The sequence below is a fragment of the Mauremys mutica genome, chromosome 12 (genome assembly GCF_020497125.1).
Source record: "Mauremys mutica isolate MM-2020 ecotype Southern chromosome 12, ASM2049712v1, whole genome shotgun sequence".
NCBI classification, from domain to species: Eukaryota; Metazoa; Chordata; order Testudines; family Geoemydidae; genus Mauremys; species Mauremys mutica.
The window spans coordinates 23,945,831-23,966,117 of NC_059083.1; the positions used below are offsets into that span (position 1 = coordinate 23,945,831).

General features: G+C 51.9%; 1 protein-coding gene across 1 annotated transcript in view; it reads right to left on the minus strand.

The window, feature by feature from the left end:
* Nucleotides 1-2,091: 2,091 nt before the first annotated feature.
* Nucleotides 2,092-20,287, minus strand: part of LOC123346632 — a 36,504-nt gene continuing 18,308 nt past the window's right edge. Inside the window, exons 8-14 of the mRNA XM_044984110.1 lie at nucleotides 12,624-13,102; nucleotides 9,816-9,911; nucleotides 9,001-9,231; nucleotides 7,512-7,534; nucleotides 6,684-6,799; nucleotides 4,457-4,516; nucleotides 2,092-2,770 (exon numbers count right to left, since the gene is read on the minus strand). Of these exons, the coding sequence (XP_044840045.1) occupies nucleotides 2,256-2,770; nucleotides 4,457-4,516; nucleotides 6,684-6,799; nucleotides 7,512-7,534; nucleotides 9,001-9,231; nucleotides 9,816-9,911; nucleotides 12,624-13,102 (1,520 nt within the window). The 3' untranslated portion in view covers nucleotides 2,092-2,255. The remainder of the gene's footprint in view (nucleotides 2,771-4,456; nucleotides 4,517-6,683; nucleotides 6,800-7,511; nucleotides 7,535-9,000; nucleotides 9,232-9,815; nucleotides 9,912-12,623; nucleotides 13,103-20,287) is intronic.

Below are 20,287 nucleotides of genomic sequence, written 5' to 3' on the forward strand. Positions count from 1 at the left end.
CAAGCGACAATGTTGCATTGCAATGCAGATACTTGTTTTGTTCAACTTAGAGTACAAAGTGTTTAGTTATATCAGAAAAATGTGATATACTAAAGTCTAATACATTTTCTTCAGTAAGGGAAAGAAACTACATTGGCCAAATCTTTTAATTGAGAATTGTTGTTAAAATTTGCATACTGACAGTCTTTGGAAGCAAGGACATGAAAAGTTAACCCACTCCCCATATTGTACGAGGGATCCTTCTGGCTACCTCAGACTTTAGTGCTCATGTCCATTTTCTCATGTCTCTCTGCTCCCCATCTCCTGGGGGCTCTGTCTAGTGCCCGCTCCCACCCACCCACTCAAAACAGCAGAGGAGGTTCCCCCTCCTCACGTAGGAAGGGTGGCCTAGTGGCTCAAGCACAGGCCTGAGGCTCAGGTGTGCTGGGTTTGGTTCTCTACTCTGCCACTGACTCCCTGCTTAGCCTTGGGAAAGTCACTTCACCTCTGTGTACCCTAGATCCAACCTGCCACGTGGGGCTAATGCTGACCCTGCCTCCGAGGCTGAATCCCTTCATGGCTGTGTGGTGAGGGGGGAGCTGGAGATACCAAGGTGATTAGTTTGGGCTGAATTTCTCCACAGCCGGAGAGTGAGAGCCAGCTCCACACCGAGGGCATGGGAGAGAGAGGGACTCAGCTGTCAGAGCTTCTGCCCCCCACCCCACCCTGCATGGTTCCTGCTGGAGTCCAGGGCTTCTCCTACTCACTCTGCACAACCCCCCACCCAACTACCACGGTCCAGGGCTTCTTCCCCCCACCCCTGCTCAGTGCGGCTCCTGCCAAGGTCCAGTGCTTTTCCTTCCCCTAATGTGCCACTGCACTAGGAGCCCTGCAGCCTGCTGGGGCGATTTCAAAGGGCCTGGGGCTCCCAGCTGCTGCCACCATCACTACCAGGCATTGGCAGCTGCTGCAACTGGAGGCCCCAGACATCAGACGGTGGGTTCCTGTTTGTGGGTTGCTAAGCAGAGAGACACACCCCTCTGCAGCCCAGATATAGGCACCTAACTGTGAGAGGGGTGTGACTTAGGACACCCCTTCCCCCCTTGTCAGCATCTCCCATTGGCTAACTTACATGGCTGCCCGCCTACTGAGGTGGCTTTTGTGAATCGCATTGTAAGGTGCCTGTGTTGCCCATGGATTGTCTAGGGAGTTTAGACCACTGACTCAGCTCTGAGGGTCACAGTGCTGCTGTCCCTGTGATTTTCTCACTGCCTAAAAATTACTCACTGTGATTCTCAGCATTGCAACACCTGAGTCCCTTCATGGATTGCACCCTGTGCAGTCACCTCTCTGCAGAGCACAGCTGAGCAATTCCTGATTGACATGGGTGTGCACAGGATAGAGGCAGAGCACAGGCTGGTTAGTGACACATCACACAGTAAAATCCAAACTCTCTTCCCAGAGGCACAATATTCCTTGCAGCTGGGACATTAAAGTGGAACAAACAAGAATTATTGTTTGTAATGTTTTATTTACAGTAAGTTGCTGGAAAGTAGCAAAGTAAAAGGAGCTAAGAAGGAGCTTTAATAACCACAGCATGGCCAGGAGATCCCCAGCTACTGAGAACAGTTTTCTTTATGGAACTAAGATTGCACCAATGGCCAGGAATTAATATAGGGAATTAATGAGTTACAGTCTCACTTTCAGTAACATGTAATAAATCTCCCCGTCCCGCTCATGTTCCCTTTCCTTCCATACTGTCCTTTTCTATTCATCATTGTTCTAGCCTCACTTCCCACCCCTGTTTATTTCCCTGTGTCTCTCCTCCCTGTCACAGATCATCCCCCTCAGCTGCTCTCTTCTTTCCCTGATCTTATCCCTTCCCCCCTCGTGCTGATCCCCGCCTGGGAGCCCCCAATGAGAGCTAAGGACACAGATCTGTACAAAACGCTCCCTGCAGCTGCTGCTTCTCCCCAACCCTGATTGATCAATTCTGTGTCCCTGCCACGCCCACCTCCGCCTGCCCCCTGCCAGGCTGTTAGTGCCACCCCCTGCCCAGCCCCCACCTCTGCCCCTCTGCCCCTCCTGCAGCCCCAGGGGTTCTTCCCCCTCCTCCCCTCATCCCTGAGGCTGCAGAGAGGGCGGGGGAGGTGCTTCCAGGGGCCATAGAGATGAGGAGCCAGAGGCTGGGTAGACGGGAGTCCTCCACAATCATAGAGACTGGGATCCATGAGGCTAGAGAGGCTGATTTCCGGTTCCTGCCTCTGGTGCATGTCTCAGGGACACAGTCTGAGCTGGGATCCTGGCCCCACAAAGAACCAGGGTCGGATTCTCCCCCCAGGGACGGAGCCCGGCGGGAAAGTGAAGATTGGGGCCTCGTCACCAGCATCGATAAATGTCACCTGCCCCCGGTCACAGTCCAGACAAACCCGGATCCTGCTGGGGGCCTGGCTCAGGGGCAGGGGGGTCTCAGGGGAGGTGAGAGCCCAGAACTGATCCCCCAACCACCCCACAGCCCAGATCCCCCCGTCAGGGCTACAGCTGATCTTTCCCTTCCTCCCCACAGACTCTCTGGCCACCCCCACAGCACAGCCTCCCTCACTCCCCACCTCCACCTCCCAGCAATGTCTCCCTGAGGTGAATCCCTCACAGCCCAGCACACAGGGCCAAGTGTCAAATCTCTCAGGGTTGTTGGGAAGATCCTGCCGCGTGTCTACCCGTCTCACACTTTTCCGATCCTCAGACAGGACGAGGTTGGGATGAGCCGTGTCTGGATCCAGAGTCACATTAACTGGAGAGAGAATCAGAGCGTTAGGGGCAGAGCTCAGCCCTGGGGAGTCTGGGGCCATTTCTCACGCTCCCCAGCAGCTCCATTCAGGCTGGGACAGTCCCGGATCCCAGGGAACTGCCTCTGTCCTGGACACCTGAGAGTACGTCTAGACTACCCGCAGTATCGGTGGGTAGTAATCGATTGAGATGCGATATATCAATCCCCGAAAGTGCTCCTGTTGACTCTGGAACTCCACCAGCACGAACTGCGGTAGCGCAGTCGACAGGGGGACCCGTGGACGTCGATCCCACGCCATGATGACGAGAGGTAAATTGATCTAAGATACTTCGACTTCAGCTATGCTATTCACGTAGCTGAAGTTGCGTATCTGAGATCGACCCCCCACCCCCACCCAGTGTAGACCAGCCCTGAGACTGAGCAGAGATGTCACTGCAGCTCCTCAGTCTTTGTAACGGGTCCCACTTCATTAGTTTCTCATTTATCACAGAGGCTTCAGCTCCCACATCCCGCTGCTGGTGTTGCCCCATTCCCAGCAGCACAGACTCAGCCAGGAAGGTGTCAGAAGTTTTTATTGAGGGAGCAGAAGTGGCAGGTACCAGCTTTATGCCCCAGAGGGAAGCTCCCTCCCCTAATGCAGCCTCCACTCCCAGGCCAGGGAACAGAGAGGAAGGTGCAGCAATGGGGAACAGCCACTTAAGACCAGAGAGTAGGAGGTGGCACTGGGTGGGGTAGCACCATCTCCAGCCTAGAGAGAAAGGAGGAGCTGACAGTCTCACAGGAAGAGCATCTCCCCAGTCCAGGAAGCAGGGAGCGGCTCCAATGGGAGAGCCCAGCCCTGCCCAGAGGAAAGGCAGGATGTTGGAGAAGAGCGATGGGGGACCCCCTGCACCGGGGTGAAGCAGAGGGATGTGGCAGGGAGCTCTGTTTGCGTGTGACTCAGTTAAGAGTGTTTCTGTTCATCAGAATGGGGATGAACTCAGCACTAAGGGTGGTGTCAGGACTCTTTTTGTGTCCCTGCCCCCTCCGTGGCCCTGACTGAGGCCCCCTGGCCAGGCTGGGAGACTTGCCCGCTATAGAGAGCCCCTGACACTCCACCTGCCCTGGACATGGGTCCATGGGCCTTTGGCAGCAGTCCCCAGCCCATGTCCCCACTCCCCGGGGTGCACCACCCTGGGCAGGTGGAGGATCCAGGGCTCCCCAGTGCAGTCCCTGGATGGCAGCCTGGTTCTGGCTTCTGGCCTGGCCAGGGCCTGAGGGAAAGAGGAGCAGGGGTGGGGCCATTGAGAGAAGCCAGCACCAGGGAGAGATTGGTGCTGCGGGCAGGGGCTGCACTACACAGAGAGGAACTGCTCAGCTGGCCTGCCCTAAGCACAGACACTGCCTGCCATGCTCCACCCCTGCCAAGGCTTGCAGTGTGTGTGGGGGGGAGCAACGTGGCCCTCTTCCCCCAAAATATGCCCATGCTGAAAAGTGTCCTGGTCATCCCACCTTTAAAAGTGTGTGGGGGGGTGGGTGGGGGACGGGACATGGGCCCCTGGATCTCCTGACCGTTTAATGTGTTATTTTTAGGGCTGTGTGTGTCATGGTCGCTGTCAGTTTGGTTGGTAACTTCAGCTACAATCTCATGAAGATGTTTTCTCTGGAATATTCTCATAATTTAAAGGCAATCTTCACCTGCAGACTCACCCTGTCCGTGGGCTCCAAATGATCCTCCCCTTTTTCTCTCCAGTTGAGATGGCAGAGTGTCTTGGGGGAGAAAGGAGAAGAGAGGTGAGATTTCAGACTTTCATATTCATAAGAGCATCCCCACTCTGAAACTGTTTTATAATTATGACAGAGAAACAGACAGAGAGGCCCAGAGACACACTCAAGTATTTAATATAAAAAGGTCTGAAATCTATTTCCCCTCTCAATCAGGCTTCTCTCAGCCATGGAGCCAGCATCCTTGCAGCCTTACAACTATCCCAGGACACACAATCTGTAAGAGATTTACTTTTCCCTCCTCATCCCCTCCCACCCTTCAGACTCCAGTTGGTTTGTCTCATTCACTTACTGCCTTTTGTCGTAACCTAGACCCAGAGCCTGCAAAGACTTTGGCATAAAAGTAACTTTACCCACTTGGGTCCCTTTGACACTGATGGGATGTGGAGAGTTTCCTAAATACTGGCTCTAACTTTGAGCTGTTGGGTCTGTTTACTCAGCACCTCTACAGAGAGCAGCATGACGGGGCCTCGTCCTCCATAGGCAGAAATGGAAATAATAGTAAAATTATTTTATCAAGGTGGAAATTGAGGTGGGGGAGGATTGGCTCAAAGGGTCCGATTCCCCCCTGTACCGGGAAAAGGAGAGAGGGGAGGGGCCATTTGTGACTCTGCTGTTCAGTGGCTGCAGGGGCCGGTGCAGACCTTGGCAAAGGCTGAGGAAGTTCTGAAGCCAGCCAGAGCTACATCCCTGTGACAATGGCCCCCGTGTCTCTTGCCCAGCGTGCAGAGTGTCAGAGGCCCAGCTTTACACTGCCCACCTCCCTTTGTGCCTCGTCCACCCCCCTCCCTCTTCCACCCGCCCTCACCACCCCCATTCCCAGCCCTCTCAGGAACACGCCTTGTGCCTGCAGCTGCTGTGCAGGAGACACAAGAGGCCCCTGTGCTGGAGGGATCCCTGATCATGGGGGAGGGGCTTTCTCCTTCCCTCCAGCCCATTTGGCCCAAACTAGCTGCAAACAGGACCAGAGCTCAGTGATTGGCTGGATCTGCCTTTGAGAATTGTGCCCCATGGCTGGTGATGGGGCAGTAGACCGGGAGGGCTCTGAGCTATAGAGAGTTCTTTGCCACGTGTCTGGCTGTTGGGTTTTGCCAAAATGCTCGGTATCCAACTGACCATCATATCTGGGGTGGGGAAGGAATTTCCCCCCAAGTCAGATTGACAGAGAGCCTGGGGATTTTTTTCCTTCCTTCCTCTGCAGCCTGGGGCACGAGTCAGTTGCAGTTTGAAACTAGAGTCAATGGTGGATTCTCTGTAATTTGTGTAGTGGGGCAATTACCCTGTTCCTGGGATAAAATGAGGTAAAGGGTGAAAAGCAGCTGAGGTCGGCTGACTGGGGAGGCAGCCACAGCTGGGGCCACACCCAATTAGGCCACATCTGGCCCTGATCAAAGGGCTGGGAGCTAGGCAGGCAAGAGTCTCACTGCAGGGCTGCCTGGGAGCACAGGGTACCTTACACAGAGCAGGGCTGGGGGTGGGGCAGGCAGAACTGGAGAGCTCTGGCATGGCAAGTCCCCAGGCTGAGGCCTTGTTAAGGGCCAGGGATGGTACTAGGGTTAGAAAGGCAGTAGGTCCAACCCCTTTGCTAATGATGAGTGGACATTGTGGACTGCAGGCTGCCCCAGAGAAAGGGGGCTAGATGACTGGCAGTAACCACTGAGGCAAGGTGGGTATAGAGGGTTGGGATTCCCCTGGGAGAGGAGACCCAGAGTGTGGGGGTACTGCTGTGGGCAGAACCCCAAGGTAAGGGGCACTGGGGTCCAAGAGGGACATGGAGGGGCCTGAGGCAGGAGAGACACTGGCCAGCAGTGGGCGCTCTGGAGCGGGAAAGCTAATTCCCTGACTGACCAGCAGGAGGCGCCGCACCACTGAGTGCTCAACCAGTTACACTTGAAGTTTTAAAATCATGTTTTGAGGACTTCAGTAACTTGGCCAGAGGTTAGGGGTCAATTGCAGGAGTGGGTGGGTGAGATTCTGTGGCCTGCAATGTGCAGTTGGTCAGACTAGATGATCATGATGGTCCCTTCTGGCCTTAAACTCTTTGAGTCATTTCTTAATTTAACAGCATCATCTAAGTGGGAACAAATTGATCAGCACCATTCTCTTCTCAGAGACTCATCCCAATTTCCATTCCTAGATCCCTTCTAGGTACCTTTGAACTTCCCCAGAATGTCCAATAGCAGAATCATTTTCTGGGAGAAATCACTGACTCGCTCTTCCACTTCAGGAGAAATCTCTTCCGGCTGCTGAAACTTCCCCTTCTCAGACCTGGAGAGAAACAATTTTACATGATTGGATTTTACTGTGTGACTCATTATAAGTTCTGGCTTGTGAGTCGCTGCTCTAATAGGCCTGGAGTTAGAATTCCTCGACTTCTCCCAGCCTCAGAGCAGATGCAACACAGCCCAGGGCCAAGCAACCTTCTCGTCAAAGGTCATTGATCTTCAACTCTGGTCTGGAGAGATCAGCTCTGGGGATAAAAGGGGAATTGAGTCTCCATGGCCAATTCGCTCCTTGGCCTCCATGCTCTGAGGGACAGGAGGTTCCCAGGTGAAGTGCTGTAGAAATCTGCCTCTAGGAATTAGACTGAGACACCAACTACCACTTCCCCAGCTCATTTCTCACAGGTCTCCAAACAGCCCTCAGATGGGGAAAGGCTCTTGAAAACTACTGCCCTGGGCTGAATAGTGACCAGTGCAATGCAGTGACAGGCCCATAGTCCATCTCCACAATCCTGAGGCAGCCAGTCCTCCAGGGATGTGACATCTCTACAAAATACTTGAGCTTAGTCTTTCCCACTGATGAGAATTCCGGAGTCTTCTGTACAAGAGTTAGCACCCCAGGATGGAGTTGATCAGAGAAATTTGTATCCAACACGTGATCTCCCCACACATTTTGCTGTAGAGCCCTGGGGAAATGCAGTGCTACCCTCATGATCAAGCTCTTTCCCAGCATTGTGGAGTGCGAGGGAGCCACATACCTGCTCAAGGTGGTTCTGACATCCTAGAGGAAAGAGAGGCAAAAGAATTTCAGTCCTCTATGACACATACACAGGGGATCCCAGGGAAGGGGTTTAGGAAGTATGGGGGAAGAGCCCCTGCCCTGGCCCCAGGGCCATTGATTCCCTGAGCTAATGGGGCTTCTCCATCTTTCATATCCCTGTGACTCTGCTAAGAATAATACTCACTCAGATGTCAGCAATGCACATGCCGAGTTACACTGAGATCTCCGACTACTGGACTCCAGTGCTTATGATTTAGCAGCCCGCTCCTCCCTCTGTGGGGGTCTGGCATGTTTCTAATGATGAGTGCGGGTTTCCAATTGTCCTTGGGGGTGCTCAACCCCATTCCCCATCCCCACTCCACACCTTTCCCCAATGCCACACCCCAACCCAACTCTTCCCCCTCCCACTCAACGTCCACCCTGTCTCTTCCTCACCTCCTCTTGTGAACTGCCATAAATATAAAGGAAAGAGTAACATAAAATACCTACTTGCAGCTGTACTGAATCACTTTAGCTATAAGGGGTTAAGAAGCTCAGATAACCTGGTTGGCTCCTGACCAGAAGGACCGATAAGGAAAGAAGATACTTTCAAATCTCGTGGGTTGCGGGAGGTTTTGTTTGGGCTCTGTTTGTTTGTTCCTTCTCCTGATAGAGAGATAGACCAAGCAGGGACAACATCTCCTGAAAACCTACCTGAAATGATCCATCTAAGATTACAAAAATTCTAACTAAGGCAAGGAAATGCGTTAGGCTATTTTTTTGTTTTAGCTTGTGAATTTTCCCTATGCGAAGAGGTAGTTTTAGTCCTGTTTTTGTAACTGTGAAGCTGAGTCCAGAGGGGAGTCCTCTGTGTTTTAAATCTTTTTATTACCCTGTAAAGTTACCTTCCATCCTGATTTTGCAGATGTGATTTTTGTACTTTGTTCTTTATAATAAAGTTCTTTTTTAAAGAACCTGATTGATTTTAGTGTCCTAAAGATAAGGGTCTGGTCTGTACTTACATTAAAGGCAATTGGTCGGTATATTATTCTCAAGCCTCCCCAGGAAAGGGGGTGAAGGGGCTTGGGGGGATATTTTGGGGGAATAGGGATTCCAAGTGACCCATCTCTGAATTTTTGTTTAAATCACTTGGTGGTGGCATCAAGGAGAAGGAAAGGAATTTGTGCCTTGGGGAAGTTTTTAACCTAAGCTGATGGAATATAAGATTAGGGGGTCTTTCATGTGGGTCCCCACATCTGTCCCCCAGAGTTCAAAGTGGGGAGCGAATCCTAACGTGAGCACACTCCCTCCCCGCTCCTCCCGCTCCGTCCCAGCATCTCCTGCACACAGTGGAACAGCTGATTGCAGCAGGCAGATGGTGCTGGAAGAAGGGGGAGGAGTTGAGCGGCAGGGCCCATGGTGGGTAGCACTGAGGGGGAGAGCTGGCTGTCCTGGAGCACCCACCTATGTTTCTCATTCAGTCTCACCTGTAGGAATTCACTCGCTGGCTTCTGACACTTCCCCTCCAGCTCACTGATCAGCTCACTCAGACAGGAAATCTGCTCGGAGAGTTTACTGAGATTTTCATTCTGGATCCTCACAATCTCCTTGTCCAGCTTCTCCAGCTGGGCCAGCAGAAGTCGCTCTTGCTCCTCCAGGAACTGCTGCAATTGCTGAAATTCAGACACAATCTTCTGCCTCTCGGTTTGTGTTTGTTTCTGTATGAAATAGGGCAAGGGTTGGTCTGGGGCATGGATGGAGCCCAGGATCCTTTCATGGAGAGCTGAGTGTGCAGGAGGGTGATTTTCTGTGAAAATCCTCAGATTTCTGACATTTGACTCTACCCTGTGGGTACTAGGCAGGGGATTCTCTCACACCTTCCCCTTTGGCCCCTGTATCCCTGTGAAAGGGATATTTCTCTGTCAGTCATGGTCAGCATCTTCTGTTATTTATGGTCTGTGAAAATTCAGACCCAGAGCAGCAGGAGGCAGGACTCAGCACTACACTAACAGAGACGTCAGGGGAGTTAAAAGAAACAAATGTTTTAAAAATGCACAAAATGTCTAGACACAGTGGACAAACACTTCACGGGGACATTTGTGTGAATTCAGGCAAGCCACAAGGGCTACTCATCAACTGAAATGGAAGCTTAGGGCTTGTCTACACATGAATCAAACCCAGCAATCCATGATCATGGAGAAACACACACAAGCCCATGTTCACATAGGCCACACAGGAGTCTGCCTCCTAACAGACCTCCCACTGCCAGTCCCACAGTTGATTCATAACAACAGGCACCTACCAGATATTCCCGGCAATTCCTCTCTCCAGTCGCTTTCAATCCCAGCAGCTTTTCTCTCTCTTCCCTCAGAGTTTTCAAATGGGCCTGGATTCTTTCCTGAAGAAACAGAAATGATTTGGGAAGTTTCATCTGGATAGTTGAGAGGTGCTTGGAAGCAGGGGCGGCTCTAGGCACCAGCAAAACAAGCTGGTGCCTAGGGCGGCCAAATGTAGGGGGCAGCAGGCTGCGCCGGCGGACCTGCCGCAGTCATGCCTGTGGGAGGTCCACCGGAGCCCCGGGACGACCGGACCTGCCGCAGGCATGACTGCGGCAGCTCAAGCGGAGCCGCAGGATTTGCGAACCGTCCGCAGCCGCGGGGGGTCCAGCCGGGCCACGCGGGACCAGCGGACCCTCTGCAGTCATGCCCGCGGGAGGTCCGCTGCTCCCGCGGCTCCGGGGTGCCTCCCGCGCATGACTGCTTGGGGCGGCCAAAACTGTAGAGCCGCCCCTGCTTGGAAGTGGGTGTTTTTCCACCCGAAACCCCAAGATGACTGTGGTTCTAATCGCTTTGCGACATCAGGACCACCAAGGTGATGAAACCTCATTAATGGAAACTGGGAGCGTGTCACAATCAGACTCGTTACCAATTCTGGTTCAGTGTTTTTTAGTAATTAGCAAGAGATCACCATTATACCCAAGCTTTACTGGTATTTGTGAATTGATTAATGGTACAGAGCATAACAGGGCACTGGAGTCACATGGGGGTGAATCAAGAAACCTGTTTGTTGAAGGTTTAACAAACAAAGTGATACAAATCTCAGAAGCCACCAGGGTTTAAATATGGGCTGGGATTTCAGCCCTGGAGTACTGGGGCTGCACTGGTTGGGCAGAGCTGGTCTAAGCACCAGGGCAAAACTCGTGAGATGTTGGGAGGCCGTTCGTCTGGTTGGAAGCTGCACAGTCCAGTTTTGTGGAGCACTATCTCTGTCCGGTAGGGACTCAGCACTGGACTTGGCTTTGTCTGGTGCAAAAGGGAGAGGAGGAGACTGAGGCTGCAGGAGGACACCCGTGAGGGTGGGGGCAGGGCTGGGGTGGCACCTTCATGCAGAATGATGCAGGCGGGTGGCACGCTGGAAAAAACGGTGGTGGGGTCCACACAGGGTGACTGATACTGGTGAGGACGGGCCCATGCAGGCAGGTGTGAGGGTGTCCCGTGTTCTGGGGATGCCTCAGTGACCTCCCTAATTAGACAGGATGCAGATTTGTATAAAGAACGGGTTGGGGGTTGCCCCAGTGCTGCCCTAACCCCTCTCCATGGCAATGCCCCCTGGGCAGGTACCCCACGGTCCCATTCCCTGGTAAAGATCCCGGAAGCAGTGCATTCTGGGAGATTTCAAAAGGCTGCCTAGTGGGACTAATGGAACCACTCTGGCTGGTCCTTGCCCACGTACACAACAGAGCAGGTCAGACTGGCACTGGTCAGCTCCAGCCTGGGGTTAGTTTTGCTACAACCCAGTGTAATCCCAGTGGTACTTGGCATGGACCTGAGCTGTCTGGAGCCCTTTTGTGTGCGGACTGATGGTGCTCGGGGTCCCACACAGCGTTTAGCCCAGTGATCTTCCCTCATGGAGCAACACAGCAGTTCAGAATCCCAGTGAGAAACCTCCTCTCCCTGGTGCGCCTGGGACCTTTATCAAGGTGTCTCTCCCTCCTAACGGAGACACTTCATCACTGGGTGGGGCTGATGCTAAGATGGCAGCATGGCAAAGTGGTTCGGGTCTTGGACTGGGTCTGGGGAGATCTGGGTTCTATGCTAAGCTCTGTCACTGACATGCTCAGTGACTATGTGCAACTCGCTGCCACGCGTTGTGCCTCAGTTTCCCTTCCCACCTGTTGTCTAGCTAGACCAGAGGTCACCTACCAGTTGATTGCGATCAACTAGTTGTTCCTGGAGATTCTCCCAGTCGATCGCAATCTCTGGCAGCCGTGCGGCACTCCCAGAAGGGGCCAGCTTGCCCCTGCAGCCTGGGGTGAGGGCAGGGTTCTCTTCACAGGGCTCCTGCCTGCAAGCACCACCCCCCGCAGCTCCTATTGGCCAGAAATGGGGAACTGTGGCCAATGGGAGCTGCGGGAGTGGTTCCTGCAGAGAGGGGCAGCGTGTGTAGCCACATGCTCCCCTCCAGGGGCCACAGGGGCACATTGGCCCCTTTCAGGAGTGGTGCAGGTTTGGGACAGGCAGGGAGCCTGCGTTAGCCCCGCTGCTCTACTGACCGGGAGCTGCCTGAGGTAAGTCAGTGCTGCCCATCTGGAACCAGCTTCCCAGACCCCCTCCTGCCTCCCAACCCCCTACTCCAGCCCTGACCCTCCTCCCAGAGCCAGCACCCTGTGCCCTCACCTGCACCCCAACCCTCTGCCCTAGCCTGGAGCCCTCTCCTGCACCCCAACTCCCTGCCCGAGGCTCAGCCCAGAGCCCCCTCCCCGACTGCAACCCCCTCGGCCCCAGCCCAGAGCCCGCACCCCCTCCTGAATCCCAACCTCCTGCCACAGATGGATGAACGTGAGTCAGGGTGGGGGAGAGCAATGGAGGGGAGGGGTATGGAGTGAGTGGTGCTTCGGGGGCGGGGGGTGCAGATCCTGCTTTCAAGATTTGATATTTTGCCTCTGTGGCCACATTGCCTGACCATTAATTTTGTTACAGCATCTCCCCACACAATGAAGACTTTACAGAGCAGAATGATGAGTCACACCTGTGCTAGGTAACTTTCAGTGAAATTAGCCGGTAATTAAAACCCCAAAGTTAACCCATTAAATCTGACAGCATTTGCCTACCTTGTACTCCTGTGCAGCCTCCTGGATAGGAACCACCGTGTGAGCACGGTGAGCCCGGGATCTGTCACACACCATACAGATGGGGGTTTGATCCTCTTCACAAAACAGTTTCAGAGCCTCTTGGTGCTCCCCGCACACCCTGTCCCCTCCTGCTCCCTTTGCTGCCTGTAAACTCAGTTGCTTGACGAGTTCTACGACATTTGCCAGTTGCCTGTTGGGCCTGAGGTTTCCCTGTTGCACAGTTTCTCTGCACTGAGGGCAGGAGGCGGCTGTATCGGATCCCTCCCAACCCTGGCTGATGCAGGCTCGGCAGAAATTGTGCCCACACTCCACACTGACTGGTTCTGTGAAATATTCCAGACAGACGGGACATGTCGCTTCCTCCTGGAGACTTTCCACAGGGTTCTCTGCAGCCATGGCTCCCTCTGGGCAGTGGATCAGGGTTAGTTTCAATTTCCTGAATTCACACTCTGCCCCGCCTGCAGCAGCAAGGGAGTGTTTCCTTGCCTGAAAATGACTCAGGCTGTTTGCAGAGCAGGGAGAACCCAGCCAATTTCACCCCTGGAGGCTTTACTGAAACAAGGTACCAGTAGGGCTTCGGTCCTGCAATTAGCCCCTGTGCTGGTGGGGAGGGTCCCTGGGGCATCCACCTGTGAGGATGAGCCTGCAGGAGAAGGAGCTGTGTGTTAGGAGTGATAGTCAGGCTGGGCAGAATTTTGTTATAATATATAATTTTGACAGATGATGTTTATTTTAAGCAATTTTTATATTTATTTATTTAAACTTTCACAGCAGCACAACAATCTGGGGTTTAAGCTTTTCATTCCAATTAAAATTTTCACGGTTGTGGGAAATTATGGGGGGATCAGATAATATTTTGGTCAGACCAGAACTATTTAATGACACTGGACACTGAGATTCAAAATGTTGAAGCTTTAGAACTGTTAAAATTGTCTGTGAGCAGGTAAATCTCCTCCCTCCCCCAGCAGCTCCCCCAGGGCAGTAACCCAGTGCCTCCCCCCCACCACCACAGGGACCGAGGCTGAAAGTCCATCTGATGGCGGCTCAGGGGCCTGTGGAATGTTCTGGGATCTCAGCCTGGGCCCTAGTAGGGCAGGTGACCCTGTAACACAACCACTCCCAGCAAGGCCATGCCCCCATTTTCTCCCTGTTTGTCAGTCTCAGCAGAGAGACCAGGGACTGCAGGGAGACCAAGCTCCTGTCCCCAAGGTGAGGGCTGGGGCCCAATGGCCGAGGGCAGCGGGTGTGCGGGGAGCTCGCACTAGGGGCTGCAGGGACCTGGTGTGGGATAAACAGAGACCTCTCAGGCCACTTGCCAGTTGCGGCTGCAGGAGGGGATGTGGGGACAGACTGAGGAGGCCTGGGGCAGTCTGGGAAGCCGCCATCAGGGACAAGGAGAAGGAATTCAGCCGTGGCGGGGGAGCCGTGCTGGGCAGAGATGCTGCTGCGGATGCAGCTAGTTACCCGGGTCCAGCGTCGCAGCAGTTTAACAACATGGTTAATAGACGTTGCAGCTCAGCAGAGGGAAGTGCTGATCTTTTGCTGGTCTCCGCGGGGCTTGAGATTTGCCGGCATCGTTCAAACACCTTTCTCCTGCGGCTGTCTCAGGTACCTGGGTCTTCACGCAGCATTGCAGAGCAGAGCAGATTCAGTGCTTTGGTACACGGTTACAGGAAGGGAAAAGACTGGAATGGTGCATATCGTACCTGTCATTTCTCTCCCCGGGCCCTGGGGATGTACCGTGTGCAGCTGGTTACTGAGAGACATTCAGTCAGACAGCTAGGGTGGCATTTTTGTGCTCTGCCCCTTTCTCAGTAAACTGAGACTTTTCAGGATCAGGACACTGACTCATTCGCTTTCTGGGTCTACTTGCTCAGCGTCTTCTCAGAGCTCTGCACTGTGAGGCCCTCGTCCTCCATAGACTGTAATGCGAAGAGACACAGAGGCATTGTATAGATTGGAAAACTGAGGCAGAGAGAGGGGTGGTTCAGTAGGCCCCCTATTCAGTGACTGCAAGGGCCAGTGCAGACCTTAGCAGCAGCCAGGCAAGTCCTGAGCTCCAGCCAGAGCCGCATCGCAGCTTTAATGGTCCTAAGGGGCTTTGCCAGGGTGCAGGATATAAGAGAAGCAGCTTCATCCTGGCCACACCCCTCTAGTCCTTTCTACCCCTCCCTCCTCCAGGCTGTCCCTGCCCCAACCCCACTCCCTCCCGCCCATCCCAGGGGCGCTCCCTGTGCCTGCAGCTGCTGGGGAGGAGGCACAAACAGCCGTTCTGGCCGGCATAGGAGCCAGAGCACACTGAGGGGCTGGATCCAACTGTCAATAATTTCTTTTGATTTAGGGTCCTAATTTGGGGTACTGACCTAAGTGCTGAGGGGCTGGTTCTCCAAGGGGCTGGGCACCCGCAGCGCCCACTGACTCCAGTTCCTGCTGTGGATGCAGCTGGAACACGTGCCCTGGAGTCCCGTATTTTGAAGGGGTATTTCAAGACATACAGAATTAGGCCATTGTTTAAAATTTAGGCCTTACCGATTTGCCCATGGTGATGTTACTGAAATGAACTGTGACCGTATAGATCATTGTTGCAACCAAGGTCCTAGAGCTGCACCAAATATTATACAAAGAAGGTCAAGTAAGGTGTCTATGAAAAGCTTGTAATTTGCTGGTTATTGTTATGCTGTCTGTATGTGTGTATCGTTTTTGTATTTGAAGTTATGAATAGTGGCTCTCTGCTTGTTTCTCAATGTGTTTGATTTTAAGTAGCATCAGTGAAGCATTAGGTCAGCTTCTTGAGACAGGACTATTTTGAGTAAGTGCCAAATCAAGAAACACTTAACTGACAGTGGACCTTGGGAGACTCCAGTCTACTTCTGAGGAGCCTTCCTGGAAATGTTCAAGATAGCATGTGAGCAATGGCTGCTCTACCAGCAAACTGAGTCATGCATGGACCTGTGACTCGCCCATGTGACCCCAAACTCCATTTTGCTGCTGTGATTTTCCACAGTAAGAACAAAGGGGTTTCCGTCCACATGGCAGACGATATAAAAGGCCCTGGAAACCCCTATATTTTGATCTTCAGTCCTGCTTCTAACATCTGGAGGAACTTTGCTAGAAACGGAAGCTCTGAAGAAAGGACTGAACGACCCATCCAAAGCTGTTTTGATTGTACTCCAGAGACTTGATTTGAGCTTGCAGTTTATTCCACCACTGCTATAAGCCTGAACCAAGAACTTTGCAATTGTTGTATGTATTTGATTCCAGTTAACCAGTTTTAACTCTCATCTATATTTCTTTCTTTTTATGAATAAACCTTTAGGTTTTAGATTCTAAAGGATTGGCAACAGCGTGATTTGTGGGTAAGATTTGACTTGTATATTGACCTGGGTATGGGGCTTGTAACTTTTTTTTTTTTTTTTTACTGGGGTATTGGTTTTCATATCTGTTCATCCCCATATAGAGTGGGGCTGGTGGTGATACTGGGAATCTGGAGGGAATTGCTTGTTTGACTTCTGTTTAGCCACTGGGATGAAAGTGAAGTCCTCTCTGTTTGGCTGGTTGGGTGTAGCCTTGGGCTGTGAATGCCCTGCTCTTTCCTGAATTGATCCTCTCAGTAGTGTCCCCCAAGAGCATGCCTTGTTATACCCATTAACAGCAGTACGTGGGCTAAGACTCATTGTATATCCCTGTTTATACCTGGTCTCTGCTCAATCCCGTTATTCTAAGCAGAAGACGAACCAACCCCAGGGGTGCTCTGGAGCTCAAACCCCAACAGAAAAAAATAGCAGGTGCTCAGAACCCACCTGCTATAGCTGTTCGATGGGGCCGTTGATCAGCTGTTTGGCAGCTGGAGAAAGTGCTTGGGTGAGGGCAGAGAGCAGCAAGCCGCAGGTGTGGGGGGGCGGGGCTTCTGGGGAAGGGTTGGATCAGGGGTAGGAAGCGGTGGAGAGAAGGCGGGGCTGGGGGCTGGAGCACTTCATGGGAAAATTAAAAGTCTGCACCTATGGTAAGCAGAGAGCTGGCAGTGAAAGGCCCATGTTACATCCCCAGTGTCTACAGGCAGCCAGTCCCCCCAGGATGGAACAACAAGTTAATAATTGACGATGACCTGTTCTGTTCATTTGATCGTTGCCTGTTCTGTTAGTTGCCTCTGGGGCACCTGGCACTGGCCACTGTCAGCAGACAGGACACTGGGCTACATGGACCTTTGGTCTGACCCAGTGTGGCCGTTCTCATGTTCTTATAATCTTTCCCACGGGATTGGTGAATTCACTGTTTTGTTCATGGGCTGAGAACCTCAAGGTTAATTTGAACAAAGTGAAAGTAGCGGAAATGGGACCCCTGCGCCGCACACTGTGCTGAGGTGCCCTGGGGAGACGTGGCTTTCACCTGGTGTCCAGCCCCTGCCCAGGCTCAAGAAGTGTGAGTGGGGGTGAGAAGGAGCCACGTGCCTGTTCGTGGTGCCTCTGATGTCCTAGAGGGGGAAAGGACAGAAAAGAGCTTTCAGTCTAATACCTCACAAAGTGGGGAGCCTTCCATTATGCCGGGGGGGGGGTGCTCGACTTCCATCTCTGCCCTGGGCCCCACCCCCACTCCACGACTTCCATCAGGGCTACAATCCAGCCCATTTCTGCCCCCTCCCCTGAGTGTGCCGTGTCCTCGCTCCTCCCCTCCCACCTCAGCCTCCTTCTTGCATGCCATGTCTGTAACTCTGCAAAGAACTGTTATAATTCCCATCTCTGCCATGCACTCGCCGAGTTACACTGCGATCTCAGAGTGCTGGACGCCAGTGCCCAGGATTCAGGAGCTGTTTTGTCTCTGTGCAGGGATCTGGGTGGCTGGAACAGTCTCACCTGCAGGAATTCACTTGCCGGCTGCTGGCCCTGCCCCTCCAGCTCACTGATGAGCTTGTTGAGATGAGATATTGGCTTGGAAAAGTTGGTGGCATTTTCACCTAGTTTCTTCCCAATCTCCCTGTCCAATTCCCCCAGCTGAGCCAGCAGGAATTGCTCTTGGTCCTGGATACACCAGCCCAGAGAGTCAAAATGAGAAACAATTTCCTGCCCGTAAGTTTCTCTTTCCCTGTGATGGCAGCTCACGGACATAAGACTCATGGGTCATTTCATCATCAGCATTGTCCCCTAGCGCTTACATAGCACTTTTCATCTGTAGCGCTCAAGCATTTTACAGTGAAGGTAAGTGACGTTATCCCCATTTCACAGATGGGAAACTGAGGCACGGAGAGGTGACGACCCAAATCTGCAATTGGACTTAGGTGCCTAAAGCCCAGGTTTAGATCCCTGACTCCCAGAATTAGGTGCCACTGAAATCCAGAAAACCTCTGCCTGGCTGCTGACTCAGCACCACATTTCTATGGTAAAATTACCCAAGGTTCCTAAATTTCTGCAAATCACCTGTGAATGGTAGTAAATGGGCAGTTGCCTTATGTTGGTCTGTGTAGTTAGTTACCGATGATGCTTAGGAAATAAGTTCGCCTAAAGACTGAACTGTAAAGAGAAGCCTGGGATTATATAGAGACCCTTGGGACCTGATCCTTTTAATCACAGATCTGCTTGGTGCTTTATCAGGGAAACCTTTAAATCATAAGTTTGAGATCTCCAATCCCACCTGGATCACCCTGAATATGGACATTGGACTGTAACCTATGGACTAAGGGTTTGTCTATATTACCAAGTTGTCAACAAAACTTTTGTCTTTCACAGGTGCTTAAAAAAGCCCCCCCATCCCCATCCCCCAAAAGACAAAAGTTTTGCCGCGGCAAGTGGCAGTGTGAATGCCACTCCCACTGAAAAAGCGAACACTGCTTGCAGGTGTGGAAGCATTTTTTCAGCAAAAGTGCCCACAAAATACTGAAAAAAAGCGTTTACATAGACTGAGTTTTAGCAACAAGACTGTGTGTTGACACAGCGCTGTCGCTAGAAGCTGCATGGTGTAGACAAGCCCTAATTCTGTAAGAACTCTTTCCAACTGCAAAGCTCAACATCTCTACTATGAATCTGATCTCAGAACTGTACTCATCTGTCTGTGTGCTGATCTCTCTTTTAACCTATTTTCTTCTTTAATAAACATTAGTTGAGTTAATAAGAATTGGCTGTAAGCATGAATTTGGATAAGATCTGAAATATTCATTAACTTGGGAGGTAAAGTGTCTGATCTTTCGGGATTGGTAGTGTTGTGTATTTGGTTGTCATGGGTTTTGTTACTATGGCAACTGAGTTAGACTATTAAGGGATAGCTCAGCCGGTTTCAACTGGCTGAGTGAGCTCTCTGTCTCTGTAAATAAAATGGAGGTTTTGGTTAGCTGTCTGCTCTCTGGCCTCAAGTGATTGCTTCCTACACCGGCTGCCCCAAGGATATAACACTGGCGACGACGATGGGATTCCGGTGCTGCTCCAGTAACAGAAGGCAGTAGAAGTTAAGGTAAAGAACAAACAAACAAAAAAAGCTGCTTGTTTGCACTGACTGTGAAAGTGAAACTAAAATCATGGCTACTCTGACCAGGCCCCTGGAGCCTTTTGATGAGAATACAGAGCAGTGGCATGTGTATACTGAGCGTTTTGAGCTGTTTGGTATTGCAAATGACATTACAGAAGCGAAGAAGGTGCCAATATTCTTAACTGTTGTAGGGGCTAAAACCTACTCTCTGCTACGCAGCTTACTACACCCTGTTAAGCCTGAGACTAAATCTTACAGTGACATTGTGGAAATCCTGGGGTCTCATTTCTCCCCAAAACCACTGGAATTGCTGAAAGATATAGGTTCCACAAAAGAGACCAAAAGGAAGATGAAACAGTTGTACAATTTGTAGCCATTCTAAAAAAGCTAGCAGAACACTGTGAATTTAAAGAAATGTTAAATGATGCCCTGCGTGACAGGCTAGTGTGTGGCCTGTACAGTGAAGCTATACGGAAGCGCCTACTGACAGAGGCTCAGCTTACCTTACAGAAGGCTGTTGATATTGCTGTCTCCATGGAACTGGCTACAAGGGAGGCACAATACATCGGTGCACCCCCTAGGGTGCAAAAAGTGTCACAAGAACCGACCCACAAAACTGTGCAGAGTCAAGAATGTTACCGCTGTGGTAAGCCAGGACACCAGGCATCAGAATGCTGGTGTAAGGACCTGGTGTCTCGACACTGTGGCAAAAAGGGACACATTGAGTATGCCTGTAAACAAAAGAAAAAGAGGCCTGTGGTCTGGCCGACAAAAGAGGAACCTTGCATACTCTAGAGCAGACCCAGGATGATCAAGGAGACACCTCATCACAAGAGGAAGTGCCACTGCATGTTTTGTCTTTGGCAGCGGGCTCACATGACTACTGGGTAACCCCCTTATTGGAGGGCAAACCTATACGCATGGAACTAGACACCGGTGCAGCTGTCTCGCTGGTTCCTGAGACTGTGTATAAGGAAAAGCTACAGCATCTTCCGCTTAAGGCAACAAAAACTGTTCTGAAGACGTATACAGGTGAAGCTGTGCCCATGTTGGGCACTATTGATGTTAAGGTGGAGCTCAATGGACAGGCGGCTAAATTGCCACTGTTTGTGGTGAGAGGTGACTACCCAGCCTTAATGGGTAGGTCTTGGCTTGGGAAGATTCAGCTGAACTGGGCAGAAGTGCACCGG